At 47.4% G+C, this 19,361-nt stretch overlaps 2 protein-coding genes across 4 annotated transcripts in view; one reads left to right on the top strand and one right to left on the bottom strand.

Moving 5' to 3' along the window:
* Positions 1-1,013, top strand: part of DMAC2L (distal membrane arm assembly component 2 like) — a 5,586-nt gene extending 4,573 nt beyond the window's left edge. Inside the window, exon 6 of the mRNA XM_049829036.1 lies at positions 345-1,013. The gene's annotated coding sequence lies outside the window, so the exon portion shown is untranslated. The remainder of the gene's footprint in view (positions 1-344) is intronic.
* On the bottom strand, positions 867-19,361 carry CDKL1 (cyclin dependent kinase like 1). Of its 3 annotated transcripts, none has more exons than XM_049829031.1 (9): positions 19,041-19,361; positions 12,754-12,875; positions 10,305-10,377; positions 7,944-8,034; positions 7,040-7,240; positions 4,324-4,379; positions 3,706-3,762; positions 2,909-3,064; positions 867-2,398 (listed from the first exon to the last, which is right to left on the bottom strand). In XM_049829031.1, the coding sequence occupies exons 1-9, from the start codon at positions 19,206-19,208 to the stop codon at positions 2,195-2,197; spliced, it is 1,128 nt and encodes a 375-aa protein (XP_049684988.1). In that variant the 5' UTR covers positions 19,209-19,361; the 3' UTR covers positions 867-2,194. The 3 variants fall into 3 exon arrangements, with proteins under 3 accessions (XP_049684988.1, XP_049684987.1, XP_049684989.1); XM_049829030.1 differs by having other exon boundaries at positions 4,297-4,379; positions 19,041-19,357; XM_049829032.1 differs by having other exon boundaries at positions 867-1,964; positions 4,297-4,379; positions 19,041-19,349.

Here is a 19,361-nt window from a genome sequence, read left to right as displayed (position 1 = left end):
AGTCTAACCTTCTCATAAACACTGAGCTGAGGAACTGAACATTGCTGTACTGGTGGAGAAGCAGGGTCTCTTAGATATGCCCTTGCACACATTTTTGCTGTATGCTGACACAGACCAAATTAGTTCTGTGTACCTCTTTAGTTGCATCCATATCACTCCTGCTAAAGAAGAGAATGATTCACCCTCAGGAAGAATATAGCATTTTTAGTCAAATTCCTAGCTCTGGTGGTAGGGGAGAGAAAGGTGGCAGGCAGCGACTCCGAGAAAGCAGATTTCAGAGTAACATCTCGGACATGACTACCTCTGCATAACCGAGAGTCTCTTTTCTTATCCCTGACTGTCAGCTTGTCCTCTGAAGGAAACGATGCCAAACACCGGAAAGGGTAACACAGCTGCGTCATGGGGCTGATTCCTCCTGGTATCTCCTAGCACAGAGCGGGCAGGAACGGTGTCCAGAAATGAAGTTCCCTCCAGCCTGCACTGCCCAGGGCCGTGTTCAGGAGCTGACTGCCAGGCCATCTACTGCTTACAGACGGCGCGTGGGTGCTGCGGTATGTTGCACATATACAGGATTAGGTGGCTGAATAGCCACACAGAAAATAATGGAATGCTGAAGCTTTCTGACTGTAACCAAAACTACCTATGGACATAATGCACAAGATTAAAATATATTAAATTATAATATGAAATAAAAGGTAGACAGGCATACTCTATAAGGATATGGCATCTGTCCCATTGAAATTGCTTTTGCTGTTGTTGAACATAGAACAGTACTGGGAAAAGAAAATGTTTTTGCTCTAGGTTTCAAGTAGAAAGAGGATGTTCCTTGCCCAGTAGTAAAACTTTATACAGTAAAACACATCCAGTAAATTGTAAAAACAAGCTACACTTCTTTTATTCAAAATCAACACAATATTACATCCTGAGATGATTCAAAACCCAAGAATCATTCTAATACATATGCTTAGGTAGAATTCCTGCCTGTGTCTGGCCAATGTTATAAATTATATTCATGAGTTAATTACTTTTGATAAAAACAATTTCTGTAACGCTACAGGCAAGCGACTTTGCTATTGACAGAAACAGCAAACAAAACCAACTTCATAATGCAAGGAAGAAATAGGCAGGAGAAACTCTGAAAAGACTCAAGAAACAACAGGTTTTATTATCAAAATGTTTTCCTCCTGGTAACAGTGCCTGTTAAACCTTCCATTAAGTCCAAGTCATTACCAGTAGTTTTAATACTTTGCAATCTATAAATGCAGTCCGTAAGACAGATGTATCTTTAAAGCAGTGCAATTTCAGCAAGTTTATAACTAACTGGAGCAGTTAGGTAGCCTCTCACCCAGCTTGGCTCCACAAGCACATACATCTGTCTTCTACTCGCATCAGCAATACATTTACAGTTCCTGGCGGGATCAGTGGCCTAGCCCCAGTCTAAAGCAGTATTGCTGTTTTGACACAGTGGGACTCTGATTTGTTTGGCAAGGTTGCAGTTCTTCTGCCAAGTCTGAAATACAGGTGATAGACAGGCAGGAGTTTTTAAATTTCACGCTGTAAACAAGTGGTTGCAGTAATCCTGAACCAGTATACAATCACCAACCAGTATGCAATCACAAATTAAAGCAAAACAAATATATTTTCCTTTGTACACAGAACACTGACTAAGGTGAGCTTGGAGTTCCCCCCATACATCACTTTCCTTCCATTACTGACCCAGAGTATGTTACTTTTCAGACCACTTTCGTGTATGTCGTAACATGTATTCATTTAGTTTCCCCACGACGTATCCTCCTTTTATAAATTCTGAATGATTTGAACTTCAAACAATAAATAGCTTTTAATCTGCCATCCTGTTAGATGTTAGGGAAATGGTAGTTTGATTTCCTTGTTTTGCAGCAGTACTTCTTGCTGTCCAAAGCTGGCAGAACGTTGCTACTGGTTAACTGAGGCAGGTACTGTAACTAAAGGAAAAGTTACATTGTCTCTATTTGTTTGAAATGAGAACAAAGCATGCATTTCATTTTTTAAAAAGGAATATAAGCTATAAAATTATTCATACTGTAACCCTGTACTTTTCAAACTAAGAGTCATGGATCTGGGGTTCTACAACTGGACTGCAACCACAACAGCTCATTAAAGGTATTTCTTCCAGTCATCCAGGGCAAGAAAAATATAACTGTTACATCCTATGTCATAGAAATGGAAGAGGCGAATCAGTTTGATCCAGGAATTTATATGCTGTAGCAGTTCTCCATCCTACACCTCCAACTGCCCTGCATGTTACCAGTTCAGAGTTACAGCTGTCATGGGGAATGTGGCTCACAGGAAGAACGAACTGCTGAATGACTCTCATCATGAGGCTGGATTTGGAGACTTGGGCTGGAGTCTGGAAAGACTGAAATGGCAGGGAGACATTTGCTTGGCAACTCCCATTGCAGAAACACCCAGTGCATTGTGTAACGTCTGGAACCGAGTAAGGGATCACATCCCATCGGCAGTTACAAACGGAACTGGGCATTTTTGCCATCTCCACAATTTGGGATTCAAAAGCACCAAAAAGATCCCAGAGAACTCCAAATTAAACCAGCATGCAAGCCTGTCCAGCTTGTTCAGCTATCCTGCTATTCTGTGTCAGGAATGTACATTCCTGGATAAACCCAATCTTCCACATCGCTGTGCTGCTTATCCCCAGTGACTCCATGGAGCTGCAATGCAGAATTCAGTTTGTGCTGAGTTACTCTTTAGCCAGGAGGTTTGTTTTCCCCACGGGCTAAAATTAAGATCAGTCCAACGCAGGAGTTCTCTCTCACCGTTAACTGCCAGCATGAGCCCACCTCCTGGGAGCCAAAGAGGACCAGCCCCCTCCTTAGGCACAGAACATTAAATACTACTATGAAAATGTTACCCCTGGCACGTGCTTCCGAGTCAGCCTGGCTGGTTTCCGAGCCGTTTTCTCATGTTCTTTCCCCAGCTCCGCTGCCTCCCTAATGCTGTCAAAATAGGGGTGCTGCAGCAGCTGCTCACATGTCTGCCTCTCTGCAGGGTCCATACGAAGGCAACCCTTAGAAAAGATGAAGTAAAGGATCACACAAAACACTTGTTCAACAGGTCTGCACAACTCCAGCTACTCACCACAGCCAACGAGTATTCACACAGATACATGTGTTAATCTTTTTTTTTTTTTAACGGATTCTAGGAGTGGCTTTTTTTCAGAGCTTGCAGAACAGCTAATACTGAACAATTGCCACGAGGCAATAATAGAAATTGCAGCTAGAGGGACAGTTACAATTGTATGGTGTAGCAAACCATCAAGCCTCAAAAACCAGTTAAGCCCGTAACTTTCATTTGAACTAGAACAACTTTCTTAAACAGGGGAATCCACTACGGCACTAGCCATGTTGTTCCAGTGTTTAGCATAGCTGCTACCCACAGCTGCACCTTCTTTTTAATCTCTCCATCCTCCCAGTTTCCATTCACTCCATCTTAAGGGAATAATAAGTTTTCCACGTCCATGGTAAAGATGAGTGGATTAGGGAGGAGTGGATTAAAAGTCCTCTCCAAATCCCCTCCAGCTTTTATTTTTCCATGAACCTCTGATAATTCAGTAGCCAACTCTCAAACCATTTACCAGCTGATAAGCAAAACAGACTGCTTTTGCTCAGCCTCAGTGCAGAGCTCTTCTACTAGCTGTAGTTTTCTTACCTTCATGAGAGCTAAAGCAGAGTATGAAGTATTAGGGAATTTCATTTCTAACGGCTCCTGGAGGGAAAAAAACAGTGGGTGTACTCATATTAGCAAGCTTTTCATTCATCAGGGTACAGAGAACCAGCTTTCCATAGCAACATGACCTGTCCCTCACAGAATGCATCTGTCACTTCATGTGCTTGGAGAGGAGCTGCCAGGCATTACTGAGGATGGGTAGCTTGGCTGCTGTGCCACCAGAAGCGGGGAGAAGGAGCAGAGATTAAGCATTTGTTTCACTGCTTTTACACAGGGTATTGGTTACAACATCATGAAAGGGGTTCAGCCACCTCCAAATAATGTTCTAGTGTACGTTAGCAAATTAGAGAGCAAAGCTTTTGGATTGGGGAAAAATGCTGCGCAGGAAAGGACTGGTCAAGCTGAGCAAGCGAGGCTTTTCCAGCTCTACTTCCAAAGCAGGCAGCATGTATTCTCTGGGTAAAAAGAAGCAGGAACATTTCTCTGTCCAAACACCCATGTCTCCTTAGTACTGCAGAGAGATTGCTGGTTAGCGCTGGCCTCAAGGGAAGTGCATCTGGAGGGAGCTCTTACCATGCTCTCTGGGTCTGGAATTCTTACCCCACTGAAGAACTGGTTGGTGCTGAACACTTGCTGGTGCCTGGGAATAAGATCCCCTTTGACCAAGAATAAAAAAAACAACAAACAAAGTCGTATTAATTTGCTGTTTTTACAGTGCCTGCATTGAACAAGCTTATATCCTCTAACAAGGCTGACACCATCTGAGAGAACATCTAAAGAGACGGAGTACCATCAAGTGAGCCAACGTTCAAACGTTCTTTTGTGAAAACTAACATCCATCTAGGACATCAGTGATCCCACAGCCGTGTGACTGTTCTGAATGAAAGGCAGGGCCGCACAGCTCCAGCGGCCTGCAGTCACAACTGCCCAGGGCCTCATGCTGTAAACAGCTCAAAGAAATTCAGCTGGTGGGAGCAGATTTTGGAGCAGGAGTACCCAGCCACTGTGCATCGTCCAGGCTCTGAGTTTCTGTGCTGTCCTGCAGAGTGGCTTTTATGAACTGTGGCCACTATAGCTGGGCACCTTTAAAAATACATATTTCTATGTATCTTCCCATGCCAAATGCCTAGATCCTGTCACTGCATTATTTGGGTAACCGCAAATTTGGATCTGCACTAGCAAAAAGACCCCTCGGTAGAGCACCAGGGAATGAGGTGGGCAAGGCACTAAGTTGCACAACCACATCTGCTCTGTGCCAGCACCTGTACCTCCACCGTGTGCTGGCCGAACTCAGGATCCATGTGTCGCTGAGTGGGGAAACGTGTCTCAGCATCATAGCTAGAGGGTGCTGTGCAAACACCTACCAGGATCTGAAACTCCAGCCATGCCACAGCACCGAGCTTCAGCCAGGGATCCTTCCCAGTGTTAAGCAAGATGAGATTCAGCAGCTGACTTCCCTGCTCACACCAGACACGATGGACCAGCCCTGGGCTCTGATGAGTAACTGGCAGGAGCCACTGTTTGTTTTGGAGTTGGCCACATGGCAGCGTGGGCATGCTTTGTTGGTGTGCCCTGTGCGAGGGAGGGTGAGCAGGGCTCTGCTGGCCTGCTCTCCACGCTGATGCTGTGTTTCAGCATTTTCAAAGGAAAAGGGTTCCCAAGAGACAGCCTGTCTGCATAAACAGTCGTGTCTTCTCTGACTGCTGGAAGGGGACAGGCTAACCACAAGTGTTCCAGCTTCATTAAAATTTAACTCATATTGGGTGAAATTCTTTTTATACACTCCTGAGGATGTTGTACAGAAAACTGCTGAAATGCAGCACTAACAGGAACATGCTGTAGCTTTTCCCCAATGCAGGTTCAGGGCCCTTTTTTGAAGCTTAGCGCAGCTCAGAGCAAGCAAAATGTTAAAATCAAATCCGTAACAAAAGAGCCAGTACAATAGCCAAACCACCATAATTACACAGTTTTGACCAAGGAGCTTTTTTCTGTAAACACTGCCTCAGTCCATCACCTGGATGAAGAGGGAATTTCTTCTGGCTGAAACCCTATCATTAAAAATAAATTATAACTCACCTAACACTGGCATAAATGTATTCTGGAGGATGAGGCAATTGACATTGAATTATTTTTCTAGCTAAGGAGCTTATCTGTTTAAAGCTAGTAGTCACCTTTATAGTTTTACAGGCCGCTCGGTAAAAATTACAATTCTCAGTTCATTCCAACGTATTTCAGTTAAAAGTGGGCATTTGTTCCTTTCCACTCAAGAAATCACATTCACACCAACATCAAATAGAATCAATGAGACTGGATTCATTTAAATGTTACATGAATAATGGCTCTTTTATTTAACCTCTGTTCCAAATCCGGAATGGCTCCCAAAATTCTTTGGTGAATAAAGAGAAACGGGTGGAATAGTCAAACTTCCATGTTCACACTCTCTTTCCCAAGCACACAGCCATCAATCAACAGGCACTGGCAATGTTTACCGGACCTCCAAAGCTGTGATGAACTAAATCCAACTATTCGTTATCTAGAGGCAGGGAACACTTTGCTTGGTACCAAACCCTGAAAAATACCTGGATCTTTCAGACCTTTATGCAAAACACTCCTGGCCCTTTCTGGCACAGGAACCTCATTTTTCTACCTGTGTGGTGGCAGGTGAAGATGTGGAAAGGACAGTAGCAGAGGCAGGTGTTTCTGTGTCTCCTGTGGGGCTGGCCCTGTGCTCCCCACACCTCGGTAGTCACTGAGCCACCCCAAAGGACCAGGAGGGGCATCCGTGGTCACCTAACACACCCCACATCTTTCTTAAACTGCCCAGCACCAGAGCAGAGGCGACCACTGCTAAAAAGAGTGGAAGGATGGTTTCAGGCAGTTTGTAGGCAATGATCCTGCTTACGCAGCCCTGTCCGTTGTGAGCCTTTTAGCCACAGCCTGACACTGCTGGCTCATGCAAGCTGAAACCAATTCTGCCCCACGGGTCTTTTTCTGAAGAACAGTCACCACCCACATGGATGCCAACTTCATTTCCCCAGATCCTGCCAGGACCTGCAGCAGCATCTGTTTCTCCAACTACATGAACTCCTAACAAGATGTGTATGTGTAAGTCATGCCAGGAAAAGCCAGCTCCCTTTTAAGGACAGTAACACCGCAAATAAGCCAGCACCTACTAAAGGGACAGATCCACTGGGTAAATTCACCTCCTGGAGAATCCTGATTCCCACCACAGAGGAAAGTCCTCGTGGGCAAGCTCTGGTCTTGCCAAAGGCATCAGGAAGACTGGGGTTCTGACCACTGCCGAGGGGACACTTACCCAGGGTTCTCCGGATGAGGTACAGCTGGTCGACATCAGACTTGCCGGGCCACAGGGGGACCCCAGATAGCAGCTCTGCAAAGACACAGCCTATCGCCCACACATCCACGGGAGGGCCGTACTGGGTGTCTCCCACAAGTAACTCCGGAGAGCGGTACCACCTGGTAGCCACATAGTCTGTGTAATAATCACTCGGACCAGCTAGGTTGGGGTCAGGAAGGAGAGAAACAAACAGGAGTGTGGGATCAGAATGATGCAGATGAGCCACCATCAGTTGTTACACATGTTGGGGCACCTCCTGGGCAGGCAATAGCTACAGGAACAGGATGAGTCACTGGCCACTAGCAGAACCCAACTTTGGAAACACTTAAGGTTTGGCAAAAATCAGGACCATGTTTTTCTCCAAATGAAAATATGCAGAGCTCCACAGCAGGGCCTTGCACCAGCCAGTGGTCAGTTCTCAAAGCACACATGATTTGTCTGAACAAGAACTAAAAAAAAAACAGATTAGGGGGTTTCTTTACAACGGAAAATGTGAACCCATTGTTTGCAGAGATGGCGTCTTCTGCCAGAGGGGCTCCTCCTGCCAGGGAACTCCAGCTGTGTCTCCAGCATTGCATAAGCAACGGCTGGGCAGCTCCAAGATGCCCAAGGCAGCAGGGAGCTCAGACACAGTTTGTTTATAGAGGCACTTGGCATCGGGGTGTCTGGGCTAGCTCCCTTTAAGCTGGTTTGGGGATCTCTACCCAGCCTTTAGCAGAGCTTCTCTGTGAAAACATGCCAGCCTTTATATAGGATGATTTACACATGCATCAGACGACAGCTGAATCTTTACTGCTGTTTGAAAGCCTGATCCTATATTTCTTGTGTTAACAATCCATATAAGTAGCAAGTTGGCACTTACTCAGTATGCGAGCAAATCCAAAGTCACAAAGTTTGATGACAGAGTGCTTTGTTATCAGGATGTTTTCTGGCTTTACATCGCGGTGGATGCACTGGAAAGAGAAAGAAAACTAGGTTAGAAGCAAGTATTAACCCAGCCCTCAGATAAAGACCCTCTTAATTCAGCCACATACCCCTTGCACATTGTGCCAGGCAATCATTCCTGCTGAGAGAGAAGATGAAAGGATTTCTTAACAGCAGCTAAAGCCACGTCCTGCTGGGCACGACAACTACCCTGCCTATACCCCACCTTTGGGACGAGACACTGTGCAGGCTCCCAGCTTCAGCTGCATAGCTCTGTATTGCGTCAGCTCCCCAGAACCAGCTGGGAATCTGTTAGCAGGAGGAGCGAGGTTTGCATAGCAAGGATTGTTGTTAACCTGGCTCTCTGCAAATGCAACTCACTTGATAACAGCTGTGTGTAACACACTTCTAATAAGGGACTCGGTTTTATGAATATGTGGGGAGATCCTAATGAGATGTGTGTAGGTCCTCTGGGATCACTTCTTGGATGAAGTCCATGAAGTTTTTTGACTGATAATCTGGTAGACAACCAAATGATTTTCCTGGCAAAGCTCACAGATGAGATGAAGGCTATGGTTTAGATGTGGGACTTTATCTATCCTTGTAGATGTCAGAGCATGCCTGGTATTCCCTCTACTCAGCACAGGTGAGACACTTCCACAGTTCTGTGTCCAGCTTTGGGATCCTCAGTAGAAGGAAGATGTGGGCATACTGGAGTGACTCCAGTGAAGGGCCACTAAAATTACTAAGGGATTGGGGTATCTGACATGCAAGAAGAGGATGAGAGAGCTGGGACCATCATTCAACCTGGAGAAGAGAAGTCTCAGGGGGGATCTTATCAATGTGCATAAATACCTGATGGGAAGTAAAGAAGACTGAGCCAGGCTTCCCTCAGTGGTGTCCAATGAAAGTATGACAGGCAATGGGCACAAATTGAACACGCAGGAAATTCCATTTAAATACAAGCAATTATTTTTTCACCAAACACCCAGACAGGTTGTCGAGAGAGTCTGTGGAGCCTCCATCCTTGGAGATATTCAAACCCTGACTGGGAAAGTTTCTGAGCGGCCTGCTCTGGCTGACCCAGCTTAGGTAGGAGGGCTGGACAAGATGATCTCCAGAGGTCCCTTCCAACATCAGCAATTCTGTGGTTCTTGAGAAGTCACGTTGCCTGCTGAAGGTTCACAACAATTGAATTTGGGCTTGGGAAAGAGTTTCTGCTGATCAAACTAGCAGAGACTTTAATTTCTTCTGCCTATGTGTGAAGGGTATGCTCTACTGAAATCACCAGGATCTAGCTCATGTTGTCCCTCCCTTACCATCACCTCAGCACAAACACCTTAGACCTTTCCCAGCTAAGCTGGTGGTAAATTATTGTATCTCCTCCTGAGGACTGAAATGCTGCTTGTGAAGCCAGTGTCATGGAGTTCCAAAAAGGGCAGCTGCATAAAACCTCATTACCTGTGATCTACAGCAGGTCAGACTGCAGCATCTCATTGTTCTCTTGGCTTTAAAGTTCCATTAAATCTTTCAGACTGAGTGGGGGAACAGAAAAAAAGAAGAAAAACAACAAATCCTGGAAGCAGGACAGACCTATGGCCAAGTTCCTGTGGCTCAACTGGACATAATTGTCCCAGCAAAGACAAAACACCCATTCCAGAGAGATCTCCTGCCCGACTCCTAAATCTCAAATATTGGCAGATAAACAAAACCAATTACAGCTAAGTTTGCCTAAAGAACTTCTCCAAAAGGCTCCTTTCCTTCCCTGCTTCTTAAAGCATCCCCACTGCTTTTGACAAAATATTTGTCATGCACACAACTCGCATCTCCCTCCAGAAAGCAGAGGAAGGGTTGTAAAAGTGGTTTACTGTATCTAATTTTTGAAACCTTTTAACTGGTGTTATGATTCAATACCTATGTCTATCAACAGAAGGACTTCCTGTGAAACCAGTAGCAGTTTGCTCAGGTCTCAGCTGATTAGATATTAAGCCAGTCTTCTAAACGTCAGTTCTAATGCACAGCACAGCGAACATACAAAGATATATTCCTGTTGAGCCTGGAAGCTTGTCTAAGGTCATGAGTGCAAATCATTCCTTGACAGCAAACCCAAGGGACCTGTGTGATAGTAAATGCAGCTGTTGTGGGTATACACTAATATTTCAGATATGTTTCCTGTTGAAAACAGGAAATTTCATCTGACTTCGTCCCATGAAAGCTCTGTAATCAGGAAAATGGCAACAGAATCTTCTCCTCCAAAGCCATGTTACAGGCAATCGTTACTGCTGTTTAGGGGACTTACATTGTGTTTATGGCAGAAGTTCACAGCTTGGAGGGTCTGCCAGGTTATGCTCTTCACTAGATGCTCCGGCACCCTGTTTTAAAAAAGCACATTTTTATTTTGGCCATTAAAAATAACTTCACTATTACAGGAAAAAGGAAGAGGAGGCCTTTGAGTGCTAGCATTGTACAGGGATCTCTGAGCAAAACCTGGTCAGGGACCAAGTCAGAAAACTCAGAAAAAAACCACTAGCTGCATTTTCTTGCTATAAATAAGTTACAAGAAACACATAATAACCCTCAGTTTGTTGATCTTCCACTGCAGGGAACCAGTCATGCTGGGCTGCTGATGGTGGAGGCTGTTTGTACCTCTTCCTGTGTTTCAGAGCTGAGGCTGAGCTCTGCCTGCACCCCTCTGCAGAAAGCAATGCTCTCCTGTCAGGTTACCCTCCAAGCATCGCAGGAGCATCAAAGAGAACATCAACACCACTTCCAAATCCAGTCAATGCAATAAGACCCCAGGATTTATGGCAGCTAAGAGCATGCCAGAGTGTCTGGTACCACTCAGTCACAGCCAGCATGAAGCCTGCCAAGTAATGACCACACGTCAGTGCGTGCAAGTCCGTGTCAAATCCTGTCTTGTGGCTGTGCTTAGCATCCACGCTTCCTGGCAATCCTCCTGAAATGCCAGCAGGCATTTCAGCCTCTGCAACTGCTCAGAGAGTTGGAGGTGGTGGAGTATCCATGGTATAGATGCATGCTCTGACTTGCAACGCTGTCAAGTCATTGATTGTCCAGAGTGGACAGGTAACCAAAATGGGACAGGGAAGGATGTTCCGACAAGAATATAAAGCTCTACTTTGGTCTGCATCTCCTCTCCTTCCCTCCAACAGATGACAAACACTTCAGAGAAAGAAAACCTCTGTTAAAAATCCAGCCTCCTCTCCTCAATTTCAGTTACTGTACTTAAACTTAAACTTCCTTGGCTGTAACGGTCTTCAATAACCCCAGGAAAGGCAGAGGTGACAGTCTTGGCACTTTCAAGCTCAAATCCAATTTTATTTCATGTGTTTCATGCTGAAAAGCTTCTGATACATAATAAAGAAAAAAAAAACCAACCCCAAAACTAAACCAAAACAATATGCAGCAAGCCTGGCTTTTTCTTTAAGGCACCTTCTGCTGTCAGCACTGAAGGTCTTGTTGCTGACACTGCTGTTGCAATGCTAGAGTTTCCTTGCAGAAACATCCTAGAGGGATAAGAGTACTGCACTGACAGCCTGACAAGGGGATGAAGTTGGTCAAATGACCTGGAAACACGGTGCAAAGAGGCGTGTGCCCACCCGTCTCAATCCTGACCACAAAAGACTTGACCATCTGTGTAGCAAAGATCAAAAGCAAAGCATGCAACCAGGCGTTACACGTTCGTTCACACTGGAATTGTTCTGATGAACAGAAAGCAAATGTGAAGACTTTTCTTCCTCTCTTCAGATTCCAGGTGAACAGGTTCAAACTGGGGTGAAAGCTGCTCACCAGCTTACAAAGTGATCTGCTATTAGCATGCTCCATTCTCCTCCTAGAGCGCCACATCAGGGAGAAAGAGAATAACAGACTCTTGTTTACTCAACCCCCAATTAGTCTCCTGCAGGCAATTCATTTAGCTCCAGGCCTGTAAAATGATTTATGAACTTCTGCTCAGCATTTCCACAGCACCAAGTCACTGTGAATAATTAGGGACAATGTATTTAGGGGGAGTGTCATTTATAATGTGTCAAAAGAACAAACCCTGTCCTGGAGAATGTTCCTTCCGCCTGTGTAGCTCACACTTTGTACAAGTGCCTGTTTAAAGAAGAGGGTACCTGACCTGAGGCTGTGCAGAGAGCTGCAGGCACAGCTCCTGGTAACTCCGGCCAGCCAACACATATTCCTTAGCACAGCAGCAAGCCAGAGCGCTAGAAGTCACTGGTCTGTCATATGGGTCATCAGTGACATCACTACAGACTGTATATGTTTTGGGAGCTCAATGACATTGCCCAAGTGCCTGCAGCCTGGGACTGCACAGCCTCCCATAGTGATGTGTAACACACCTGGGGAGCAGCAGCAGGAGGGCTGCGTGCCCCCATCCCACCTGCCCACCTCCCCCAGCAGCCCTAACCTCTTCGTAGCGAGACACAAGATGCTCCCAAGCCACTCAGGTTTGCTGCTGCCAAGCCAGTCAAAGATCACCCCAACACTTGGGCTCAGTGCTCCAGTCTCCTTGGTGAGCAGCGCTGTGCAGGAGCGCACGCAGGCTCATATGTAATTCTTTTGGATGTCATTGCTAAACCACAGTAACAGAGCAAGTCCTGGGCACCGGGCTGAGAAAACTCTCCTGTAATTAATGAAATTCTTCTGAAAACTGTGCAGAGCAGCAACGACATAGACAGTCCCTGACTCCTTTGCTCAAAGCTCCCAGTGACAGACAGGCCACTCACCCCTGGGGGTGCTTGTCCAGCTCATGGAGAACTGTGTGGTCGCAGTATTCGAAGACCAGATGCAGCCTCCGCTTCCTCCTGAACACTTCCAGCAGGTTCACCAGGTTGGGGTGTTTCAGTTGCTGTAACACACAGATGGACTGGTTAGTTACTGCACGGGGGAGTGGGGTAAAGGTGCAGGAGAGTGCTTTTGCCCGCAAGGGTCTCAATTCTTTAAGCTGAAACCTTTTATACAAGCACAGCGCAACGTGAAGAAGGAGCTCAGCCACAGCTCAGCCTGTGGTGTCGTTATTTTAGGAACTGACCGTGGGCAACAAGTCAGCTTGGCTTCAGCGAGTGCCTCTTAGAAAAGATGCTCATAGATAAAGAATTCATCACGATGCCCACAGCTATTCCAGAAGTGCCTTTCATTGTACGTATCCAGCCTTTGACTGCACCACAATGAAAAGCAGCTCTCCCTGGAGAATTGCTTGGGAAATCACACATGGTAAGAGCCTGTAGCAGGCAAACACACATTTAGGAGAAACCAAGAGCTCCCCTGATAAGCCTAAGTAAAGCACATGGTCTCAGCTTCACCAGCTTATTGTCAGAATCTGAATGGGTTAATTAGAAGAATTTTTATTGCTGCTTCTTCCTCTTCCTCTCAATCCACTTCATGTGCTCATACCAGGGCTTCCTCTCCTGGGGAGCTCCGACAGCTTCTTACCACACAGAAAGCCTGAACACAGCAGGGTTATTCAAACGCACCTTGCGAGAGGTGAGGGTGGACATTACTGGAGCTTCTCATTTCCTTTTCTTTCGCCCACATTTTGGGGGAGGGCTGGGAGAGGGCTTGAACTCAGGGGCACAAAACAGTGTTCAGAAAAGGAAACAAAGAAAAGCCAGACCCAACTCCAGAATGTTATTTCTTTTCAGATGACTCATGGCACCGTCCCCTCTGCTTGCAGGGACCTGTATCCATGAGGGCTTTGCCTGACCAAGGCTTTAAAACAAACACATTTCTAAGCAAGGAGGCTGGAAAGGGCATTGCCTAGGAGTTACGCTAGCCCTATCTTCTAATGTGCCTCTAAGCCATCTGGAAAAGCCTGCAAAGCAGAAGGAAGCAGAGAGTCAAGACTAGAGAAAACTGTAAGGGGCCTCAACTGAGGAATGCAGCTGTCTGGGGAAGCACCCAGTTAACCCCAAGGTGAAGTGTCACTGAAATCCATGACTTGAATCCCGAGGTTAACCAGTGAGCGTGAGTAGAAGAGCAGGTCAGTAGAAGACCTCCACCATACCTCATTGCCAGCCTGTCACGAGTAGGAGAGGCATGGCAGAGGCTATTTCTGTGCTCTGATGGGCACACTGTGGGACCCTTTGCAAAATATAATTTTATTCAAGCACATCACTGTAAAAGCTCCTTGTAAAGAGAGACTTTCCAGGGAGCTCACTGCCTCTGGGGGGCATTATACAGAACCCAAACTATACTGAGCCCATATGCCAACACACAGGGTCCCTGTTAGTGTGCAGAAGGTGCCTATTCCAGTCCTGCAAACTGGCAGCAAGGAGCTGATCTTTCTAAACTGCATCTCTTCCCATATACGTGTCTTGTTCCTTCAATCCTGCCCACACTGTGTAAACCATCTACCAGCATCAAAGACCTTCGCACCATCTGGATCAAACCTAGGTTACAACCAAGATCTTCTGACCACTTCCTCGGTCCTCCTTGGTGAGTATTTGTATGCCAAGTGCCTTCGCTGTCTAGCACAAGGTACCCGACAGTGTCAGTAGAGGCTGTCAGCATAACCTTCTCTGCCCTGGCCACATCTCCTGACCTTGCATAACGGATGGACTTTCTCTGCACACCCTCAGTTCCCATGGCAGGGCTGCTAGAGAAAGCATGAAACCACCAGGCAGGAGGCTTGTAACACCTCTCAAGTTTAGTATTTATCTAGCAGTATCTCCATTCTTGTCATTTCCTTATCCACTTTGCAAAAGACAATCAGGCATGGAGAACGGCCTGCAAGACTGCTGAAAATCCCAGCAATGATAGCAATTCTCCCAGGAATTGTGCACATAACGTGCCACCTATCCTGTTAAGCATATCCACATCCAGCAAAGTACCTTTTGCCATGTGTACATTGGACAAAGCCCAGTCTACCAGTTCAGACTCCACCATGAAAATTAGACAGCTGCCGTGGCTCTGATACGGCCCCTTCCCTCACCAGCCAAACAGCCCCTGATAGACTGTGTGAAGTGGATCCCTCCTTTTCCATGCTCTCGGTGTGTGTTGGCATATTATGTTCCCAGAGATCAGCGATAACAGAGATATCTGAGAGCAAGCTGGGCCTCCAGCAACTCTGCTGGGTAACAGGCACCTGATTCCTCTGTTGCTCTCAGCAGATCTGCCTGCCAGCATGGACAAACTGCTGGGTACGGCCAAGCCTGCCAGCGGGAAGGGGGCAGACGAGACAACCTCTGCAATGCTTAGATTCTACTTTTAGAGACAGGTAAGGGTGAAATAATTGCCAACTGATTGTAAAGCAAGAAGAAAGTTAAATCAACAAGAACAGATTGAGATTTCTAGAAAACCTCTAGCAGTTACAGGTTGGTTGTACGAGTCAGCCTTCAGGAGTGACCTTCACAGAGCAGGCCATGCCCAGGGGACAGTCTGTCCTGGTCATTCTCACGTGTGCGTGGAGCTGGGGTTTCTGGAGACAGCAAGCTTGGGTTTGGAAGCACAAGCTCTAGCTGAGCTGGGGACGCTGCGAGGGGACACAGCTGTGTGAACAAGCCCTCACACACACAAGAGTGGGTTAACCTGCCTGTCTGTGAGAAGCGTGGAGAGGGTCCCCCGGGAGCAGTCTTGCCATGGCGTCTCCCCATGCCTCGCTCACAGCCAGCCTCCACAGTTGGGGCTCTCCAGGCAGTCGGGTTCACTGGGCCAATGTCTCTTGTGCAGGCAGACGTGTACACAAAGCCACCGTAAATCTGCCAGCGATTCTAAAAACATCCCTGGCTGGCGGCGCGGTGTTTCAGAGTGCAGTTTCTAAGGCTACCAATGCTGCCGGTGGCTGGTTGCTGGCAGCACCGGGATGGGCTTCCCCTCCCTGCCCCGTGCTTGGGTGACAAGGCCGTGTGTCACCTTCTGCATACAGGCCACATGTCCTGCATGGGCTCGTCCCCAAAGTTATAAATGCTCCTGTGCTAAGACGACAGGGATTATTTTCTGTTTCGTACATGAACACAGCTTTGCATTGTCTTTTTCTTTCATCTTCTGTGTAATGTCAGAGCTAAAAACTGTGTCAGCCTCCATGCGAAGGTTGGGGAGACAACACTCTTCTGGAAACAGCAGGAACTGACGGGTTTACACACAGGCTCGCTCTGTTTTCACGTATTTCCAGCCTTTCCTATGGAATCAGGATCACGCAGGGTGTTTCAAGACTGCATACTGCCCTGCTCTCCCACCCCACCTCCCATGGCTCCTGGCCATAAAAAACCCTTTGTCTACAAGGTATTTGCTGTGCAGAATAATAATTTATCAGGCCCTACATCTTTTACTGATGAAACACAATCTCACTACATCTTTGACAAACACTTAGTTGTTGCCTAAGCCAGGAAATACCTCAACAAACAAACAAACAAACTGTTACTATTTACAGAGAAAAAGTTGAAAAGATAGTCAAGCAGGTCTGCACTTGTTAAAATCAACAGTGCCCTGACATGGATCCTGCTGTGGCTAGCTACAGTGGTGTTGGCTTTGGACCCTTAAGGATGATGCATTTACCATCTGCATTACAAGTGACTTCTGCAATGATTGTCTTCCTCTTCGGATCTTTAATAATATTTAAATTTTAATGCATCTCCAGCACTGTTTACTAAAACAATATACCTACATGTCACCTGTTTGCTTCACATAGGAGAAAAACTTAGGTTGCTTCTCCCCAAAATCTAACTGAAAAAATAAACACGCTTTTTTCCTAGGTGATGGCTCTTCTGGGATGATATCCAGGCTTATTTTGCCTCTTTTTACAGTGGGTAGAGAATCAGGCCTTCATATTCCTTTGACAATAACATTTACACCACTTATTTATATATAAATGCTCAATAAAAGACAAGCAGATAGCACAAAGAGATTTTGGGAAAAGAAAAATCAGAAATACTCTAAGCTGCTGAAATCTTGCACTTAATTGCAAATCTGAAAGTTACTTGGTTCCCAGCAAGCAAATTAAGCTAACTTGATGGAAGGGAACATTGACTGCAATGAGCATCAACTGCCGCTATGCAAATACCAACAAGCAGTGAAGTCTGGGAACATCATGCAGAAATCAGAGACCAAGGAACTATGAATTTTGGGAAACAAGTTTTAAATAAAATGGAACATCTTTCTCTGTGCATTTCTGCAGGGTTTTGTTAGCTCCAAAATCCTAAATCATTGCCTGTCTACAAGAATGCATTGTGTCTAATCTGAATGGCATGTTTCTCGTAAAAAGGAATCATTGGAAGTCATTATTTTACAATTTATAATAAAACAACATGCTGTTAATATGGTTCTTTAATCAGTTCAATGTTTTAAAGCTATGGCTCTTCTGTAAGGAAAGGAGAAAGCTGAAGATGGGGAGATGATGGAGGTGTATGAGGTCACAAGTACCCTGGAGAAAGTGAAAAGGGAACAACTCTCTCCACTTCTCAGAACACACAACTGAGGGTACTATATGCCATCACCCAGCAGCAAGTTTATAACAAATAAAAGGAAATATTTTTTCACCAACACATTCCTAAAGTCGTGGCACTCACTGCCTCAGGAAACCATGGAGACCAAATGAATACACTGGTTCAAAAAGAGATAGGACGAACTCCCAACAGTCTATGAACATCTGCTAAGCATGAAGCAATGGGTACAACCTCTGGCTCTAGAAAATGCTCAGAAGCTGGGTGTTTGAAAGGAAACCTTACCCCATCCTCTCCCTCTTTCTCCTAGGTTTCTCCTCATTTCTGCATACTTGATGGACCTGGCCTATGACTCACTGCAAATGTTCCCGTGCTTTTATTTCATCAGGAAAATAAACACAGAGGCTGAACGAGTGACTCATTTCTACGTGAGGATGAGCTCTCACCCAGAAATCAAGAAAGGATCAGCAAAGACAACGTGCTGCCACGGTTCATAGGTGCCGGTTCTGCAGTCACTTCCATGTGTGAATACCTCCAAGCCTACACAGCCCCCGGCATTCAATACACGGCTGGATCCCACCTGCACATCAGGCTCCGACGCTGCAGATCCCCCACAACCAGGGGCTCAGAAAGGGCATTTTAAGGAGGAGCTGGGGCAGATTTATCAAGCGGGGAGCCAGGAAAGCTGCAACCCGCGGCCATCCCTCACCTTGTGCTATCTAGGATCACTTTTTGCTCGCAAGCTTTACACCAGCTCCAACAGTCCTTGTCTCTGGGGGGGAATCTCCTGGACGCAGAGGGGTCTGCTGCTGGCTGGCCTGTTACAGGTGGTGCCAACCACAATGCCAAGGGCAGAGCAGTGCCTGTACCGGCCGGGACACCGCTGACTCCACGGGGGGACAGAGACTGGATCAATCCCTCTCTGAAGGGCACAGTGATGACTTTGTTGATGCTCCTCCACCACCCACAGCAAGAAGAAATCGGCAGCCTGCCCTTTGCAGGGTCTCAATTCCCACCTGCACCAATCCTCTTTGATGTGTGACAGCCTGGGCTGTGGAGGGTCCCAAGGCATGTCCGTCCCCGGCCAAACGGGTCGGACTTTCACTGGTACCAGCTTTCTCCCAGAGAAACTGACTTGGCCACCTTACCTACCACTCCCTCACGCCCCGTCTCCTTGCTTTCCCCCCTCACGACGCCCCATCCCCTCATGGCTGCCCTCACGCCCCGTCTCCTCACGACACCCCATCCCCTCATGGCTGCCCTCACGCCCCGTCTCCTCACGACGCCCCATCCCCTCACGGCTGCCCTCACGCCCCGTCTCCTCACGACGCCCCATCCCCTCATGGCTGCCCTCACGCCCCGTCTCCTCACGACGCCCCATCCCCTCACGGCTGCTCTCACGCCCCGTCTCCTCACGACGCCCCATCCCCTCACGGCTGCTCTCACGCCCCGTCTCCTCACGACGCCCCATCCCCTCGCTTCTTCCCTCACGCCCCCTCCCCTGGCAGCTCCCTCAGGGCTCTCCAGATCCCCTCAGGGCTCGCAATGGCGGGACACAGCCCGCAGGCACCACAGCCGCCCAGCCGGCAGCGGTGCCGTTGGCCGCCAAAGCCCACCCTACCCCGCCCACCGCCCACCTTCAGCATCCGAATCTCCCGCAGGGCGATCTTCCTGATCACCGGGTCCTCCTCGGACTCCAAGAACTTCTTAATGGCCACGATCTGACCGGTGTCCTTGTTGCGGCACTTGAAGACGACGCCGTAGGAGCCCTCCCCGACCTTGCTCAGCTTCTCGTACCGCTCCATGGCGCCGGGGGGGGAGGGGGGGGGGGCCGCCCCGGCGCAGCTCTCTCGCCTCAGAGAACGGCAGCACCGTCCCCGGTCCCGTTCCCCGTCGCCCGCCCGCCCTCCGCCGCCTCACCGCAGCTCCGGCGGGGCCGGGGCGGGCCCTCGAGGGAG

This window comes from Accipiter gentilis, chromosome 25 (assembly GCF_929443795.1).
Source record: "Accipiter gentilis chromosome 25, bAccGen1.1, whole genome shotgun sequence".
Lineage (NCBI taxonomy): Eukaryota > Metazoa > Chordata > Aves > Accipitriformes > Accipitridae > Astur > Astur gentilis.
This window is presented reverse-complemented; position numbering and strand designations above follow the sequence as displayed.